Raw genomic sequence first — 19445 nt, forward strand, 5'->3', positions numbered from 1 at the left:
AAGAAAACTATAGACCAATATTTCTTATGAATATAGATGCAAAGATCCTCAACAAAATACTAAAAAGCCAAATTCAGCAACATATAAATATAATTTTACACCATGACCAAGGGAGGGTTTATCCCAGGAATGCAAGGTTGGCTAAACATACAAATATCAATCAATGTAATATACCATACTAATAAAATAAAGGACAAACTACATGACCATCTCAATGGATGCAAAAAACATAAGCTAGACCACCCACGCCTCAGCACAAAACCTCAACTCAGCTCTCAGCCAGCCCCACCCAATGCCCACATGGCCCTACATCATCTTGTCCCACCACCTCTCTGCCCTCACTTCCCTTTCTCCTTTCATTCCACACTAACCACAGTGCCCTTCTTGCTGTTCCCTAAACCCAGCAGATACGCTCCTGCCTCAGGGTATTTACAGTTGCTGTTCCCTCTGCTTGGAACACTGTTCCCCTAAATATCCCATAACTCACAATATTGTGAATTTTACTTATATATCTTGCCTGTGGTCTAGCTCCCCCAACTAGAATGGGAGCTCCCTAAAAACAGAGATAATTTAGTCTGTTTTATCTACTGCTATATCTGTGGCATTTAAACTAGCATGCCACCTTTATAGGCACTCAATAAATACCTGTTGAATAAATGAATGAATGAAAATAGCTGGTCACTCAACCATTCACACAGCAAACAGGTGATCACCCCCACCCCACTCCAAGTGCCTGACACTGTGCTTCGGGCTGGAGTGCTGAGAAAGATAGGAAACAACCTGGGCCCAGCTGGGAGCGGGTGGTCAGAGCATAAGGAACCAGGACCCAAGGAAGACAGTGCTGAGGAGTGGCGAGTATGGGGAGAGAGTGTTGGCTCTAGCAATCAGGGAAGGCTCCATGGAGAGATGGTGCTCTAGCCTCCCTTGAAGGCCCAGAATGATTCGGGCGTATGGAGAAGGGAAGGGAGTAGAGGAAACAGAGGGAGAACCTGGATGTGGAGAGCACAGGGCATATCCTGGGAATCAGGAGGGGACCTGCATGGCAGAACCACATCGAATAAGGCTACTAAGGATGTCAGGGCCGTTCATGAGGGGCCTTGAATGCCAGGATGAGGAGTTAGACTTACTTCCAGAGGCACCAAGGAGCTATGCAAGGCTTTCAAGCAGGGAAGTTTCTGTGGTGTCCCTCTGGCAGTGTGGGGAGAACAGATTGTGGTGGGGGAGCAGGAAGACATGGAGACCAGGACGGGGGCTCTTGGGACAGTCCTAGAGAAAGACGGCAAGGCGTGTGCCATGACAGGACAGAGCGGACCAAGAGAAGAGGGGCAGTTTGGAGGTGTTAAAGATTTATGACTGGGCTTCCCTGGTGGCGCAGTGGTTGAGAGTCCGCCTGCTGATGCAGGGGACACCGGTTCGTGCCCCGGTCCGGGAAGATCCCACATGCCGCGGAGCGGCTGGGCCCGTGAGCCATGGCCGTTGAGCCTGCGCATCCGGAGCCTGTGCTCCGCAACGGGAGAGGCCACAACAGTGAGAGGCCCGCGTACCGCAAAAAAAAAAAAAAAAAAAAAAGATTTAGGACTGGTGTTAGTGGGCAGGGGTGCAGGGGTGCGGGGATGGGGGGAGCTAGAGCCTGAATCTCAGAACCTCAGAAGCACAGACAGAGCCATGGAGGAGGGGGGTCTGGTCAGGGGGTCCAGAAAGAACCGCACCACTTCTGGAAGGCTGGAGCTCTGGTCGCTGGGGATCCTGCCCAGCCCAAACACGAGCCACAAGGAGGAGCAGCTTCCCAGCACTGGACGATGGACACATCCCAGCCCTGCCAGCCTTCCTGCCCTGCAGTCCCTCGCGTCCCAGGGCCGGCCTAGAGAAGAGATTCCCCAGCTGGCTTTGTCAGCCAAGATGCAATGTCATTTCTAGATGAGCCATCCAGCTCTGGAGATGCGCCAGGCTATGGGGTGGGGGACAGCTGTGTCCCCAAAACACAGCCAAGGAGCTGCTTCCCAGAGCCAAGCAAGACAGTGGCAGAAGCGGAACTGGCAGGTGGTCCGCGGGCCCAGCCAATGCAGTGACAGGCCTTAAATGGGGCCTCCATCTGCCCAGGCCTCAGCCTCCCTGCAAGGTCAGGCCCATTCAGTCCCCACCAGCTGGAGATGACGGTCCCAGTCACTCCCTCAGACAATAAGCATTAAGGTATTTATTAGTGCCTGGTGTACGCCAGCCTCTGTTTCTTTCCCATGGGGGCGACAAGGGTCAGTGCGGCATGAAGGACAGAGACTTTGGAGTCTGCAGAGCTGCGTTAGAGGTTTATCTGACCTACTCTTTTTGTTGCTGTCTCTGGGCCTCAGTTTTCCCATCTGTCAAGTGGGGATGAGAAAAACCCTTTCCGAGGAGGGCACTGTAAGGACTAAATAAGAGCACGTGCAGAAGGGAATGTTAACAGGACTTGTCTATTCCCCAGGAACTTCAGCGGAAACCCAACCAAGGCTGACGACACTGGTGAGAAGCACCCACACCTTAAAAGAGGCACAAGACACACCTCAGGACTCAGAGAGAGAAAGGGGACCATCCCATGTGGCCCCCCAGCTTATACAGAAGAAGGCTGGAGACCCAGGCTGGGGAGGATTTATTTGAAGAGTGAGAAAGCTGAGCGAGGGGCTTCGGGTGGCCCACCCACAGAAAGCGCAGTGCCTGTCAGGAAGGACACTGGGCTTTCTCCCTGGCTGGATGCCCAAAAAATGCACTTTCCTTCACCAGGGCCACCTGGGATGCATCTACAAAGAGCATCCTCAGGACACCCCAACACATGTCACCTGGGAACAGGAGGATGTACAAGGGCAGCAGTAGGGGCAGCTATATCCTGAGCACATCCAGGGGTCAAACAGAAACCATGGAGAGGAGACAGGCTTGAGGGTCACAAGAGGAGAGCCCCATGGGGTGCCTGCCTGGGGCGACAGGGCCCAGGAGGAAGAGCTGGAAGGGCAACCCTGGAAAGGAGCGGAGGGAAGCTGCGACAGTACACAGGTGACGATGTCTCCTGCACCAGGGAATTGGACAATGCAAATGCTGGGGCCCGAGGCCCCCAGAACCCACAAAAGTGCTCCCAAGAGAGGAGTCAGCCAACATCTGGGCATCTACCACAAGGAGGGCACTGACAGTCAGCAAAACAACGCCAGACACCAATAACACCTGGCCCATTTCCGGTCATCTTTGCTGGCCTGCCCAACCCTGGAGCGGTCAGGATCCCGGGGGAGCCGTGGTCTTGGGGACCAAGGACAGAGATGGAGCAAGGAGAATCCAACCGAGTAGAGTTCCCCCTCTCCCCAGTGCAATTTTCTGGACCTGGATAGAAGCTTTATTTGGAAGTAGAACAAAAGTTTTGATTTAAATGAGACTGGGCTTCATGAGTATAACTGGAAAAGCTATGGTGGGGGCTTCCCTGGTGGCGCAGTGGTTAAGAATCCGCCTTCCAATGCAGGGGACACGGGTTCAATCCCTGTTCCAGGAAGATCCCACATGCCACGGAGCAACTAAGCCTGTGCACCACAACTACTGAGCCTGCGCTCTAGGGCCCGTGAGCCACAACTGTTGAGCCCGCGTGCCACAACTACTGAAGCTCAGCAACAAGAGAAGCCACCGCAATGAGAAACCCGCCCACTGCAACGAAGAGTAGCCCCCGCTCGCTGCAACTAGAGAAAGCCCGCGTGCAGCAACCAAGACCCAATGCAGCCAGAGATAAATAAATAAAATTAAATGTAAAAAATTTAAAAAGAAAGAAAAGCTATGGGGTCTGGTCATGGGGGAGAGACCCACTCAAATTGGTCAGGGAACAATAAAGCTGTTATTGATTTGCTTTCTGAGTCCAGCCTGCTCTGTGAACCCCACCCACACATGCAGGGGCCTCCATGTCCACAGTGGTGGGTCCCCAGGGCCTTAGGACCAGGGAGTGGGAGTGGAGGGGTAGGAAGCTTGAACCAGTCTAGCTGGGGCTAGGCTGGCGCCATCTTCCCAGTATCAGTGGCTCCTTCCCATCAGGTGGGACAACCAGGGCCAGGGCTCTGGAGAGCCAGGGATACAGCAGCACACATATAAGTGTGTATGTAGGGATACGGATACACCAGGACGCCTGATGAGACCTAAACATGCACGGAGCCCCAGTGAATTCTGATGTGAGCATAGAGTAGCCTGGGAAGGTTTTGGAGGAGGTGGCCTTTGAGTTGGGTCTTACAGCAGAACGACTTTAGGATGCACAGAAGAGGGGAATGGTGCCCCCGGCGGAGGGAATGGACACAAGCAAAGGCTGGGAGATGTGAGCACCTGTCACTGGTATAACCGGAGTGTGAGGCACATGAAGGGATGTGATGGGATATGGATCTGGAAGATACGGTATCCTTAATACTGTCACCTTTAAAGCAGTGTCCGCACTGGCTATGGCCAATCTGAACCTCACTTTCGTCATCTGTAACCTGGGGAGAATTACCCTATTTCTTCTTGGACTCAACACATGTCCTGGGAATAAAGGGGTCTCATGTTCTCCCATCAAAGTATTAACCAGGAGCTCAGAGGACACACTTTAGAAAGGCTTAGGCTCAAACCCCAGTTCCGCCCCTAGCTGTGTTACTCTTGGTAAGCCTCAGTTTCCTCATCTGTTAAATGGGGATAACAAAGCTCCCCAGAAGGATAAACGTAATGTACGTGAAGACCCGGCACAGCGTAAGCCTATGTGAAACAGGAGCTCCCTACCCACCTCACCCCACTCCCACCTCCAAAGGGGCCTTCACTTACATAGGAGGCCAGGAGGGTAGTCGGGGCCAGGATGAGAGCCAGGTAGAGGCAGGGGGCTGCAGCAAACAAGCTGGCAGCACAGATGAGGGGCTCAGCCCTTGGGTTGACTTTCTTGTATCTCCTCGAAGCCTCTGCTCCCAGGATGACCCCAACAAGGCCAGTCACAACAGTCAGTACCCCAAAAATCAGGCTGATGGAAAAGAGCAGAGAGGGATTAGTCAGCCGGTGGCGTCAGGATAGGGGTCCGGCCGCCTACCCCCCAGTGCGTGATCTGGTACCTACAGAAAGTGTGGCTGTGGGTCCCTTCCCCTCCCTCCTAACCGATGCTCGTGGGTCCCTGGGACCCTGCTCTGGGATCCACGTACTCCCCTACCCTTCCCATCCTCTTTCCTGCCTCAACCTGGGGATGCCACTGGCCATGTGGGTGATCTTCCTAGCACCCCAGCACCCCAGCGCCCAGTCTGCCTCATTGCCAGCAATCTCCTCCACTGTTTCACCACCTAAAACTGCCCCACTCAGAAATCTTAACTCTACAGTCCCACACTGGCCCCAACCTTCTCGCCTTCCAGGCCCCAATACTAATAGAATGCAGGTAAGTGAGCATGTATTTATCGAGCTCCTATGATACACCGGCATTGTACACACCCTTCCTCTCTCTCTTTTTTTTTGTTCCCCAACCAGGGGTCAAACCCATGCCCCCTGCAGTGGAAGCGCGGAGTCTTAACCACTGGGCTGCCAGTGAAGTCCCACACACCCTCCCCTCCTTGAGTCCATCCTTCGACTCTCTGTTTCTGCACACCTCTCAAGTAGCCCCCTCTTAACTTCACTACCTTTACCACCTACTCCTAGACCCATTTCAACTCCACTTGGTCCCTCTTGCACCTCCCTCCTGTAGAAACCTGTCCTTCTAGGACAACCTCCATACAGGTCCCCCAGAGGATGCTTTCTAGAACACAGATCTGACTACGCCCCTGCCCACTCCCTGCCTAAAATTCTCCACCAGCTCTTAAACACCCACCAGATTCGGTTCCAGCTCATTGTGGTATACATGGTCCTTCATGATCTGACTCTGGGTGACCTCAACCACAAACCCCAATTCCATCCTCCTCAGTCCCCAGACTAGTTGCTGTCCCCACTTCATACTTTTATTCTTCCATCTGGAACACCCTTCACTGGTTTCTCTACCTACCGAACTCCTATGCATCCTTCAAGACCCATCACAAAGGTCCCCTCTTTGAGGATGCTTTCCCTTGTCCCTCTGCTGATTTGTTCACCCCCTTCAGTTCCCATAGCATCTTCCATGTCTCTATCATCAAGGTTATTCACTAGGCTGTGAATTCCTGGAGAACAGAAACCAGGTTCGGTTTACTTTCTTGACTCTAGGCTGGGAGCATAGAGCCTGGAACAAGAGATATTAACCAAATGGCTCACTGATCTCTCCCAGAATTCCCAGGTGGACAGCTGAAACAGGTGAGGTTAAGAAAGGTTGAGGCCAGGGCTTCCCTGGTGGTCCAGTGGCTAAGACTCCATGCTCCCAATGCAGGGGTCCCAGGTTCGATCCCTGGTCAAGGAACTAGATCCCATATGCCACACTAAGAGTTCGCATGCTGCAACTAAAGATCCTGCACACCACAACAAAGATCCCACACGTGGCAACGAACATCCCACGTGTCTCAACAAAGACCCAGTGCAGCCAAATAAATAAATAAACAAAATATTAAAAAAAAAAAAAAAGAAAGAAAGAAAGGTTGAGTCCAAGATTACCCAGCTACTAAGCAACAGGATGTGAATATGCACCTTCATCCTCCTGGTCTAGCCCAAAGGATGGGCCCAAGCCTCCTTTTTTAATATTTATTCATTTTATTTTTGGCTGCGTCGGGTCTTAGCTGCGTCACGTGGGCTCTCTAGTTGTGGCTCAGTAGTTGTGGCATGCGGGCTTAGTTGCCCACGGCATGTGGGATCTTAGTTTCCCAACCAGGGATCGAACCCACGTCCCTTGCATTGGAAGACAGATTCTTAACCACTAGACCACCAGGGAAGTCCCCCAAGCCTCCTTTTAAAGAAGCCCAAAGGGATGCTGAGACTGACTAGCGTGAACTCTTGAAAAAATGAAGGTAACTAGGACCTTTCCAGCCCCTAAGGGGCTCCCTGTTGTCCTCAGGGCAGGCTCCCAGCCAGCACTGCAGGACTGGCCCCTGCTGACCTGTGTAACCTCCCCTCTTTCCTCCTTCCCTCACTCTGCACAAATGACTGGAAATTCTCTAAACTCACCCTACACTTTCTGGCTTCCCTGCCTCGGAGCACCACTGCCCCCACCCACCATTCTCCACCTGGCCAGGATCCCCTCCCAGATCTAAACCTTTCCAAAAGTGCCAGGTGCCTGATATTACCTCCATGGCTACCACCAAGAGGTAAGAACATGGCAGACGCAAGACTATGGTTACTGACGAATTGAGTGCCACAAAAAACTACCTCTCCCCTAAATAACTTCTGTGAAATGTCCGTCCCACAGGCTGAGGACTAATGGGTTTATTTCCCTGCCCCATCCCCTTGGTTTATAGGAGATTGTGTAAAGCCCAGAGAGGGCAGAGACCTGTCCGAGGCCACACAGCCCCACATTGGCAGAGCCAGGGTCTCCTGGCCCTCTGCTTCCAAACAAAGCATGTGTGTCCTTAGGCAGCTTAAAGGTGCTCACCGAACCTTCCTAGCCTTGCAAGCTGTACCAGGCTCCGGCTCAGCCCAGTCAAGTGACCCCAAATCCCGGATGAATGCTATCTACCTCTGAGTCCCGGTCTGAGCCAGCCTTGGCAGGGTCTCGAGACCTTTCTAAGACTTAGGATTGCTTATTCAAACAGGCGCTGTAGATGGGGGACCCCCAGTGCCCCTGAGCAGAGGTGTGGCCAGAGGACACACCTACCACGAAATGTCCCCACCCCCACAAAGCCTTCCCAGAATCAGACTCTGAGCCAAGAGGGTCCTTAAAGCCTGCAAGTTCTATGCTGATCCTCTGTACAATGGCCCTGGCAAGCAGCTATCCAACTCCTACTTACATGCCCCCAGGGATGGGAAGCTCATTACCCTAATGCTGCCCCTTCCGCTGGGCCCCGCTCTGTATGTTGGAAGTTCTCCCTCTGGCTGAGCTAGAATCCTGTGTCCTGCAACTTCCTGCTCCCGCCCCACCCTCACCTGCGGGCTTATCCTAACTATGGAGGGTGTATTAACAGCTAGAGTCTGTGCAGAACCCGAACACCAGGACCCTGTGTTAGGTTGAATAATGCCCCGCAACCCAAGACATCTATCTCTGGAACCTGTGACAATATATTCCCTTATATGGCAAAATAGACTCTGTAGATGTGATTACATTAATGTTCTTGAGGTAGGGAGATTATCCTCCAACTTTTTGGTGGGCCCTAAATGCAATTACAAATGTCCTTATAAGAGGGAAGCAGAGGGAGATCTGAGACATAGAGGACAAGGCAACGTGACCGTGGATGTTGAGCTTGGAGTGATGCGGCCACAACCAAGGACCGCCAGCAGCCACCAGAAGCTGGAAGAGGCAAGGAAGGATTCTCCCCGAGAGCCGCCAGCGAGAGTGTGGCCCTGCTCAACTTGGTTTTGGCCCCGTGAAACCATTATGGACTTCTGGCCTCCAGAACTATGGGAAAAGTTTCTGTTGTTTGAAGCTACCCAAGTGTGTGGTCATTCGTTCCATCAGCCCCAGGACCCTAAAACAGTTTCTCAGCCAGGTTCTGGGAATAAGCTGAGTTAGAGGAAGAGGCTGAAGAAGACAATGGGGAAATCACTGGCCCAGGAACAGACAGCCAGTCAATGCCTGAAGTGGGATGGAGACCTGGTTTTTCCCCACTTTTTCAAGCTGCAGTGGGACTTTTAGGACTCAGTCTTTGCCTCTGGGGAGATCCAAGAATCTAGCTGTAGAGCCAGGATAAACATCACAATATCCTGGGACTTCCCTGGCGGTCCAGTGGTTAGGAGTTCACGCTTCCACTGCAGGAGGCATGGGTTCAATCCCTGGTCAGAGAACTAAGATCCTGCATGCTGCTTGGTGTGGCCAAAAAAAAAAAATCACAGTATCGTTTGATGCATTCATTCATTCATTCACTTACTGGATGCTGCCTGAGCACCCACTGTATGCCAGCTGGTGGGGAGATGTTCAAGTCAATTAACAGTACCAAGCAGTCTCCAGAGGCAACAGTACATGGAGCTTCAGAGCAGAAGCTTTGGAGTCAGATGGGTTTGAATCCTGGCTCTGCTACTCGAGTTGTGTGACCTCGGACAATTTGTTTAACCTCTCTGATCTTCCGCCTCCTCATTTGTAATACACGAATACTAGGGTTTATTATTATAAAACCTCAGAGGGTTTTTCATGTAAAGGGCTTAGAATAGGGCCTGAACTAAAGTTAAAGCTTATAAGAAGTAATGATGAGAAAAGGGAAGGTAGCTATGGGCAAAGGGCACAGCTTGGGCAAAGGCAGAGACAAGTGACGGAGCAGGGGACATTCCGGAAATGACACGAAGCTCTCCCTGGGCATCAGGGAGGGAGGCAGAGGCAAGAGAGGAGGCTGGGGAGAAGGGATGTCAATGCTGCCAGCAGAGCACTAGTGTCACTGAGGCCTCAGGGGAGAACACGGAGCCCTGAGGAACTCTGAGAAACCCATCGGGGCAGGATCAGGGAGGAGAAGGGGTCCTCAAGGAGACTGGAAAGCATCAGCAGGGAGAAGGAGGAAGCAAATAGGAGAGGATTAGACATGCCCGCTCCATCAGGAGGTCATGGAGCCCCTGGAGAACAGGGTCAGCTGGGGGGACAGGAGAACAGCAGGGTGAGAAGAGCAGCTTTCCCAGGACTGCCAGCGCCTCAAATGAGGCAGAGAACATACAAATGCATGTGTGAAATCCCTAAGCCAGAGAAGTAATGAAGCATCCCAGTGCCTCAGTTTGCCATCTGTAGAATGGGACGACCTCACACTACGGGTCCCTCCGAAGGACAGGCCCCACGGAAGCCTCACCCACCCGCAAGTGCTTTCTGGACCCCCATAGCAGCCCAAGAGCAGGAAGACAGGGACTGGGGCCCAGAGAGAACGAGGGAGCCGCCTGTGGCCGCTCAGAGCAGCAGGGGCTCTGCCCAAGCTAAAACCAGGGGCCCTGCCCAAGCTAGTCCCGGTGTCTGCCCAGAGCTCCATGAGCCCACAGAGGCTGAACCTGGGGGCTCAGAACCTCCTGAAAACTTCCCCATCAAGAGCCCCCCTGAGCCGGGCACCCAGGCGCCCCTCCTCACCTGTCCTGGCTGTTGCACGGCTCCCGAAAGCAGGGAAGCTGCAGCCCGTGCACCACACGGGCCTCGAACAGAAACTTGGGGGCCCAGAAGCCCAGAGCTCCAGTCACAAAGGCCATGGCTGTAACTCCAAGGGTCGACCCCACAAAACTCCAGCTGTAAGAGAAGATGATGTGGCTCGACCCGGGAGAGGGCTGGGGCTGCAGGAGCCTCCTACTGCCCCACTCCCCCTCTCCTGGGCACTCAGGTGGCTCCAGGTCCTTCCCGACACTCCCTAAGCAGCCTGCCCCTCCCACCTCCGCACCTTCCCTCCAGCTGTTCCTTCCTCCCTCCTCTCTGCCTGACCAAGTCTCCCCAGACTGACGGACCCAAATCCAACATCACATTCTCCAGCAAGCTGTCTGTGCTGCCCCACCCTCCTCTGAGTGCCCTCCACTCGGCTCGTGGGTCTGTAACAAAGAGAGTGGGGTCCTGCCCGTGCCCCATATTTTGGTAAATCATGAGACCCGGCCATGTGGGTGACTCCTATCTGCCTCCCCGACCATGCCTGGAACAGAGGAGGGATGCTCTCCCGTGAGGCTCAGAGAGGTGAGTGATTCACTCGGGCATCTTCCCAGTAACCCTGAGAAGCCGGCAAAGCTGGAGAACTATGTCCACTGAATAAATGAGGGAAGTGAGGCTCCAAGTCTCAGGTCACTCTGGGATAAGGCAGGGCAGAGCCAAGGCTGGAGCCCACAGTGTCTTCCTCCCTCTCTCCCAGCCCGTATTCCGTCACATGGCTAGGGGGAGGGGGCCTCCGAGTTGGGGAGGGGCATCTCCGTTGGTGAGTGGGAGCTCAGAGAAGGAAGAGGGGAGGGTTCTCTGGAGGTGGAGGGAAGGAAGTCAGAGATGCCGGGGCAGACAGAGGGGTTTTCGGTGACATGCAGGGAGGGGCAGGGACACTCACTTTCTCCCCAGGTATCTGACGTCCTCACACCAGGTGCTCCTTGGGCCCCCAACGGTCACCACCCCCTGCTTCTCAGCAGCTCCCCGGGGTGGGTCTGGAACCAGGACGATAAGCAGGATCAAGGCCACGGCTTCCAGGCAGGGCATGATCTGGGGACAGGAGGGCCCAGGAAGCTCAGGGCCACACACTACTGCGACCCAGGAGATCCTGGCAGTGACTGAACTCTGCGGTCCGGGCTGGGGAGGGACTCACTTCCTGGGAGCTGGTTATACACAGAGCTTGACAAACCACTGTTTCTCACCCCCTCACCCCTGAGAGGACAGCCTCTCTGGGGAGCAGGGTCCCCTTGGGGTTTGACTTAACACCTGTCTGTCCTATACAGACACCACTCTATTGGGACCTGTGAGCCTGACATGGTTGAGACCTGGAGGCTTGACTACACTGACCCTGACTGTTGAGTACTTGCTGCCCCAATAACTGTCCCTTTTCCAGGCCCACACCTCCATCTGCCACACCAGCCCTGCCCTAGTGTCTTCCTATCCCTTATCTCATTAATCCTCAAAATTCCATAAGGTAGACTTTACTCCCCCACTCTACAGACAGGCAAAGTGAGGCCCCGAAGAGGGAGGTGACTTGCAAGCTAGCAAACTGAGCAGCTGGGATCTGAACCAGGGGCACGACTTCCAGAGGCCGTGGTCCACAGGACGCCCCAAATGTCTGAGCTGCTGATGTCTGAACACCCCCCATGGCGCCAGATACTGTGCCAAGGGGCAAAGGCCACTGGAGGCTGGAAAGTCCCTGCCGGCCCAGGGGGAAAGCGGAGGGAAGAAAAGGAAGCTGGACTCACTCGGAGGGCCCAACGCCAGTTCCCGGTCAGCTCCGTCACAGCCGACCCCAGCACGTAGCCCAGACCACTGCGACAGGGGAAATGGGCAGTGAGGGAAGGGAGGCAGCCCTGAGGCCCCAAGGCCAGCCTGAGCCGGGGTGCCCCGACCCCAGGGAGCCGGCTCTCTGCAGCTCATTGCCTTTTTCACTGGGAAAAGTGAGCCACGTGAGGCCCAGATGTCTACTGCCCTTGGTCAAGTCACAGGTGACCTCTGGCTCCAGGCCCATCCCAAACATCCACTGTCTCTCTATCTGGGGACCACCCACCCCACCTCCCCAAGTCTCAGCCCTGCCCAAATCAGGAGATTTCAGGAAACCTGAGTCAGAGCTCAGGGGCCTGACTGCAAAACCCACTCTGTCCTACCCCACTATGGAGTGCATGGCCCAACCCTAAGACATTTGTCTGCCTCCCCTCCCAGGGCTGGCCCCTCCCTGTGCAGCCCACACTGCTGCACCGCTATTTCTCACCCCTTCCTGGAGTGTACTAGCATGTAGGGAGCATCCTCATTATGTATCTCTAACTCCCACCATAGCCTGTCAGTTCGTGTTATTGGCCCCATTTACAGATGAGGAAACTGAGGTTCAGAGAGGTAAAGTGACACAGTGAGGAAAGGGTAGAGTTGGGATTCCAAGCCTTTCTGCTCTGATGTCTCCTCCACCCAGCCCGGCTCCTGTTCTGACTCCTTTAGGCCTCAGTTTACCACCCAGGGAAGTGGATCCAGGGTAATACCAACCTTCCAACAGGGATAAAGATGTAGAAGATGGCCAGCACTCGGGTTCGCTGGTCCCTCACGAAGAGGTCTCCCAGGACAGTGGGCGCAGTGGTGGAGTAGCTGGCAGTGCCAGTGCCCACCACCCCCCGGGACAGGAAGAAGAGCCAGGAGTACTGGGCAAACAGGCACAAGACTGCAGTGAGTTCCAGAAATCACCCTCGGGGCAAGGGGACCTGAGGATTTGTCAGAGGGACCCGAGGGCATCTGGTGACACGTGCCCCAGGGGAGGAGAGGGAGATCAGGGCTCCAGACACCTCATTATCCTCCCAGTCCAGGCTCCCCAAACCACACGGGTGCCCCCTGCTGGTGTCCACAGCCACCCCCAACCCCCTGCCCTGAGTAGCCCTCTTCCTGGGCATCATCTGTGCTAACCAGGCCAGTTCCCGCAGACAGTAGCAGTTACCCTCACCCCCAGCCCCAGCACAGTCGAGCGGAAGTGAAGCCATGGGCAGCAGCGGGAGATGCCAGAGAGGAAGGCCCCTGTTAAGAAAGTCCAACAGCCTGTTCAGAAGGCCCCTCTCTCAGCGCTTAGAAGACAATCCCCCAGCCAGCCTGGAGCCTGCAATGGAGCAGAAGCAGCTCTGCTGGGGCTGGATCAGGGAGGAAGAAGGTGGGGGAGGGTCCCCCGGGGGCCTGGGAAGGGGTGAAGGTACCTACCCGAGGGGGGATGAAGGAGCTGCAGAGGCCTGCTCCTGACCAGAGCAGGATACCTAAGCTCAGCGTCACCTTGCGGCTGTGTCGGTCGCCCAGGTAGCCGAACACGGGTGCAGACAGCAGCAGGCAGCCGATGAAGACTGAAGGAGACACGCAGGGGGCAGCATGCATCCCCGGCTCGACAAAGGCGGAGGGGGGGTGGGGGCGGGGGGCAGATGGGTCCAGCAGGCCCAGAAAAGGGAACCAGCTCAGACACCACAAGCTTGGCAGTGGGTGGAGGCTGGGAGGAGGAAAAGATAAGGTGAATCCCCCAATCCAATCCCCACCACTGCCCAGAGTCAGGGGGACTGGAAGGAAAGGGTGGGGGCAGGGCCCCGACTCAAATCTCAGTTCTGCTGCTTGCTCACTGTGCAGCCTTGGGTTACTAACTCCACCTCTCTGAGCACCAGCCCAGCAGTGGAGAAGTCAACATCCCCCTCCCAGGCCGTGTAAACGTGAGACAGAAGTGAACACAGAGCCCGGCGTGGAGCTGCCAGGGCCCTGTCTCTCGGAGAACTCACAGGGACTTCGCTCTCAAGCCCCTGCTGGAGGCAGGGCGTGGAAGGCAAGAGGGGGCGGGGTGCGGGCCAGGTGCCTGCTCCGAGCTGATGAGCACGGTTTAGAATGAGCACAGTGATTATAAACCAGCGGCCCCTGGAGGCTGGAAAAGATTTGGTCTTCCTAAGTAGGTAAAACATTCCCCTGACGCTGCAGTTGTATTTATACAGTTTTTTAAAGTACTAAACGCTGATGAATTGGTGACTGGATTAGTGAATGCGTTTGCTATTCTGCGAGGACAAAGAAACTGCCACGTTTTTGCGTGACTATACCACGTGGATAACTACCTTCACTGCTTCTGTTCCTCAAATAAAATCTCCTCCACCCTCCTCCGCTGCCTCCGAGAGCCGCCAGGTGACCTGGGCAAGGTCCGACCCTCCTCCACCCCGTCCCACCACCCAAGGGCCTTAGGCTTTGGGGGGCCCCGCCCAGCGTCTGCGTCTTCATTCAGGAGCACAGATGATTGACATTTCCTGAGCCCAATGAATGTCCAGATTCGTCCCAGCTCAGGTTCCAGCCCCTCCCACTTTGCCCCGACCCGCTCTATTACTGGGTTGAGCCGTAGGCAATTGCGGAAATTAAGCCAGTTTTGACCTACAAAAACGGCAGTTTAATATGGTTTGACCTAATCCTCCGCTGAGAAAGGTCTTTGGTGTGAACGGCATTTAAATATATAATAACTACTGCCAAAATAGGCCTCCAAAAAGGCTGTATCAATTTACACTTGAATAGAAGTATGTATATTGCTTGCTGACACTTGCTAGGATCAATCGATTTATTTTTGTTCATTTAATGGTTGAAACACAAATGGCGTCTCGCTGACGTTTTAACCTGCATTGTTCTTTTTCCAAGTGAGGCTGAGTAGCAGGCTCTGTGTTCACATCCTCTGCCTATTTTTCTATCGCGCTCTTTGTGGATAAATTTCTCCCAGTCCTTTATATTTGTATTAAGGATTTAAAATGCAAATTCTGCGACTGAATACCTGGGCTCACATCCTGACTCCACCACTTCCTAGTTGTGTGACTTTGGACAAAATCCTTAACTCTCCTGTTTTCCCTTTATCAACTACAGAGTACGATAGTAATAGTACTTCCCCCATAAGGTTATGGGGAAGATTAAATAAAATAAAGCATATAAAAGGCCGTGACGGGCTTTATGTAAATGCCCAACAAATGTCATCTATTATTCTTGCTAATTGCACTTATAGTTTCAATCACCATCATACAGAAGGATTTAGCTTTGATGTAGTCAAATTTATCAATCTTCCTGGGGGGGGAGTCATTTTGTGTCTTGTTAATGCACATCTTCTTTACCTAAAGCTTATAAAATATTTCCCCAAATCTCATACTTTTATGAGATTTGGGGTAGGGAATCCTTTACAGGATATAAACACCTTAAACCTGCAGATCTCCTGGGTTGGAGACGCCTGCCCCCAAGTGGAAGGCAGGCACGCCTTCGCTCTCCAGATTAAAATCATTTCTGTGACAAGGTGGGAGTAATTAAGGAGCACAGGGTTCAGAGAAGGACTCTGTAAGCAGCTACCTGGATTTGAATCCCAGCTCTGTCACTTACCAGCTGTGTGACCTTCAGCAAGCCCCATAGCCTCTCTGTGCCTCAGGTTCATCATCCGTACAATGGGCATAATAATAATCCCTGCCTCGTGGGATTGTTGTGAGATTAAATGAGTTAATGTTATTAAGCCCTTAGACTAGCACCTGGCACACGGTGAGGTCCACATCAGTGTTCGTTTTAAATATTGTAAATCAGTTAACTAACTCCAGCAGCTTCTCTGTCCCATAGCGGTGGGGCGAGGGGTGTCTGACCACTGCTTCCCCCCACCTTCCACCCCACTCTTAGAGCTACACCGTGCCCTCTGAGTCATCGGTTTCCTCCAGTCTACCACCCTGCAGACAGCAGGGTGGGTCTTAGGGCCATTGCACGGTGACCCAGAAAGGTGAAAAGACTCACCTGAGGTCACTGGGGACAAGCCTGGTCGTCAGGCCTCCAAGCCCACTGCCCTTTCCACACACCTCTTTGGGCTGCTTCTGCAGAGAAACCCCTTCCCTTCATCCAACCTCAAACACACACACTCACACGCACACGCACATTCCCCACTACACACCCACAAGCACGTCCCCACGTTCACAGGCTTCCCCCCGCTCTCTCTCATACACACAAACTTCTCCCTCCCCACAACTCACTTATCAGGGGCCTTGTGGTCATAATCCTGTTCACCATGGTAAGAACCAGGGAAGGGAAATACTGACTCAGATTCCATTATCTGTTTAATCTAGAAGGTTGTGGGTATTGAACCGAGACACAGTCTCCCTTTGGCTACAATATGACTGGAAGGTAAGCACCAGCTGCCGGCCTCAGCCCCAAGACAGGAGCAATTGGAAAATACGGTGGTCTAACCAGTGATCTACCTCTTTTGCTCGGTGCCTCGGTTTACAGAACTGTGTACTCTTTTGCATGTTTTCAGCTGAGGCATTTTTATCGTAAGTTTAAATAGTTGAGAAGGATGTGATTTCCAGCATGATTGTATGTTTTAAACTATATTTTCATCCAAATCCTTAGGCTGCAGATTAAGCTCATTCAGTTTACGGGAAATGTCTACCATAAAGGCTTATGGGCAAAGCCAGTCCTCATTTGCCCAATCAGTAGGACAGATCAGACTGGTTGTCTGTAAGAAAGAGATTAAGAGCTTCCCTGGTGGCGCAGTGGTTGAGAGTCTGCCTGCCGATGCAGGGGACACGGGCCATGGCTGCTGAGCCTGCGCGTCCGGAGCCTGTGCTCCGCAACGGGAGAGGCCACAACAGTGAGAGCCCCGCGTACCGCAAAAAAAAAAAAAAAAGAAAAGATATTAAAATGTTGGCTTCATTTTTTTAGTTGAAATACATGTGTTGATACCCATCCCTAAGACAACCATCTCACTTCTGAATTCTCAATCGCAGATAAATAGTAGACTGTCACACACGAGCGGGACAGCTAGATAAGGCTTGGCGCCTTGCCATCCCCGGGTTTGTAGCCTGGAGGAAACATCCCCAATTGGTTTCTACCGATGCTCTCTCTGACCCGTTCCAGGGCCTCATCAACAGAAGCCAAACAGCCATGAGGGGTCCCTTTGTCTAGTACCCTGGAGGTTTCTATACCTAGTAAAACTCAGAATGGGGATAGGTGTATTTTCCTGCCAAAAATGGTGGACAGGAACTTCCTTGGTGGTCCAGCAGTTAAGACTCCACGCTCCCAATGCAGGGAGCCCGGGTTCGATCCCTGGTCAGGGAACTAGATCCCACATGCCACAACTAAGACCTGGCACAGCCAAATAAATAAATAAATATATGTTTTAAATGGTGGACAGGTGAGTATTAAAGGGGAGGTGGGAAAAAAAGAGCCAGATGCTTGTTCTCAGGCAGATCTATTTTAGGAAAGAAATATATGGGCTCGATCTGTACATGAATTCTCTCAAAACTGTAAAGAACACACACGTGTATCCTGTGTTGTGACAGTGTGTGCATACATGTGCGTGTGCATGTGTGTGTCGCCATCCAGACATTGGGGAAAAGTTAATGCCTTGCAACCCCAACCTTGGAATGGGAGGTGTGGCTGCTCCCCACTGCTGGAATGTAGGCCCCAGTGGGCCCAGACCCCACCTGAGCCCATGGGCGGGGTACGTGTCTCTGTCTACCTTTATTTTATTTTTTTTGGCTGCTCCTCGAGGCATGTGGGATCTTAGTTCCCCAACCAGGGATCGAACCCATGCCCCCTGCAGTGGAAGCCCAGAGTCTTAACCACTGGACTGCCAGGGAAGTCCACTGTCTGTCTGTCTGTGTCCTAGCGATCAGGTCCGTGAGAGGAAAGCACACGTCAGAAACTCTCAACCCCGGCTACAAAGCTGAGCTTAACAGATGTGAAGGATGAGGGAGCAACTCCACTCGGGAGGCTTTTCCAGCCCCGGCTCCCGTTGCTTCTTCCACAGCTCCTACCCTCAAACCCTAAGAGGCTGTTCAGGCACCAACCAGATCCCAGCCTGTGCTGCCTCCTTCTCCGACCCAGACTGTCCCTCCCACCCAAATACCACCCATCCTCTGTGCCAAGGGACTCAGTGAGGCTCAGCCTGGCACCCATTTCCCAGCAGCTGGAGATGGACACAGAGCAGGACCTGCTGAAAGACCCCCACCCAGCATGAGCCCAGGGCCCCAGGCTGGGGATTCCCTCCTTACCTGTCTGAAGCAAACCAGCATTGCTGTCACTGATCTGATAAAACTTCTGTACGTCCAGCAGAACTCCTGTGGGCGGAAGGACAGTGCTCAGGAAATGGGAAGTTGCCTGCCAGGCCTCTAAGGGCAGCTGCCCCTGCATTTGGGACAGGCCTGCAGCCGACCAGCACAGCACTGGTGTGGCACCCGGGCCCACTGTTCTCTTCCCCTCTCTCCCACACATGCACACAAACACATACACACACACACACATACAGGAGCCAGCACATCCCAAAGGCACAGATATACACACACATTCATGCACAAGCATGACACTTAGTCATGCAGGCACACAGACATGCAGATCCACACAGCTGCATACAAACAGGCACACCCGAGGCACCGAGACATACACATACAGGAGCCTGCACTCACAGGCGTGTACGCCCAGTCTCGTACACCCGGACATACGTACACTGAGATGTACACGTAAAGACACACGCACAGGCATGCATGCATTTGCATGTGTGCAGGGCTGCCATTCACGTCACAGTCATAGTGACGGCAGCCATTCACTTAGACTACAGTGTAAATGAATGTCCCTGGGATTGTGCAGCCCTGCTTGTATACAAACTCCAGACATTCATAGACATACATACACCTGCATGAGCATGTACATGCAAAGGCATATGTGCCCTGGCCTGCACACATGCACACACAAGCATGTTCTTCCAGGGGCATGGACACACAAACATGGAATGCCCATGAGAGCTTCAGAGGGTCCCACTTAGGTCCGAACTCGGCCCCTGAGGGTGGCAGGCTCTTGCTCTGAAGCCCCTCCGAGAGATTGCTAGGCCGAAATCCCCTCAGCCCCTTGGTGGTACTCCAGAGTTAGTCACGGTCCCAGGCACCTGCTCATCTGAGCTGTGAGGCTCTGGCCCTGTCATCACTTTGATTGAATTATGAGATGGCTGAGGGCCCTCAGTATCACTGTCCCCATTATACAGATGGAGAAACAGAGGCTCCAGCCACCTACGGCTGTACAGCTGGAATTAGGGGAGCTGGGTCTACCCTCCCACCCAGAGTCACAAATGGAGCCCTGCAGAAACACCCCCACGATGGAGAAGAAAGCCCCACATCCACACCTGTGAGACCAGCCAGTGGGTGAAAAAGATGCAAGAAGCAGAGAAGCAAAGTGAGAGGGTTTTGTTCTGATATTCACTTTGTACCCAGTTGCCACAACGTCCAGATACCAATTGTATGTCTTTCCTTCCCTTTTAATACTTTTACTTACACGAATTAGACATATTCATTGTCAA

General features: G+C 53.3%; 1 protein-coding gene across 2 annotated transcripts in view; it reads right to left on the reverse strand.

The window, feature by feature from the left end:
* Window positions 1–19445, reverse strand: part of SPNS3 (SPNS lysolipid transporter 3, sphingosine-1-phosphate (putative)) — an 81577-nt gene that overhangs the window by 51476 nt on the left and 10656 nt on the right. Inside the window, exons 2-8 of one of the 2 annotated variants that reach the window (XM_073797995.1) lie at window positions 18151–18216; window positions 13334–13470; window positions 12638–12789; window positions 11866–11932; window positions 11019–11167; window positions 10076–10228; window positions 4783–4972 (exon numbers count right to left, since the gene is read on the reverse strand). In XM_073797995.1, the coding sequence (XP_073654096.1) occupies window positions 4783–4972; window positions 10076–10228; window positions 11019–11167; window positions 11866–11932; window positions 12638–12789; window positions 13334–13470; window positions 18151–18216 (914 nt within the window). Of the gene's footprint in view, window positions 1–4782; window positions 4973–10075; window positions 10229–11018; window positions 11168–11865; window positions 11933–12637; window positions 12790–13333; window positions 13471–18150; window positions 19415–19445 lie in introns of those variants that run through there. The other variant, XM_073797994.1, reaches the window with a different exon arrangement.

Source organism: Tursiops truncatus, chromosome 20, assembly GCF_011762595.2.
Source record: "Tursiops truncatus isolate mTurTru1 chromosome 20, mTurTru1.mat.Y, whole genome shotgun sequence".
In the NCBI taxonomy this organism is placed as follows: Eukaryota; Metazoa; Chordata; class Mammalia; order Artiodactyla; family Delphinidae; genus Tursiops; species Tursiops truncatus.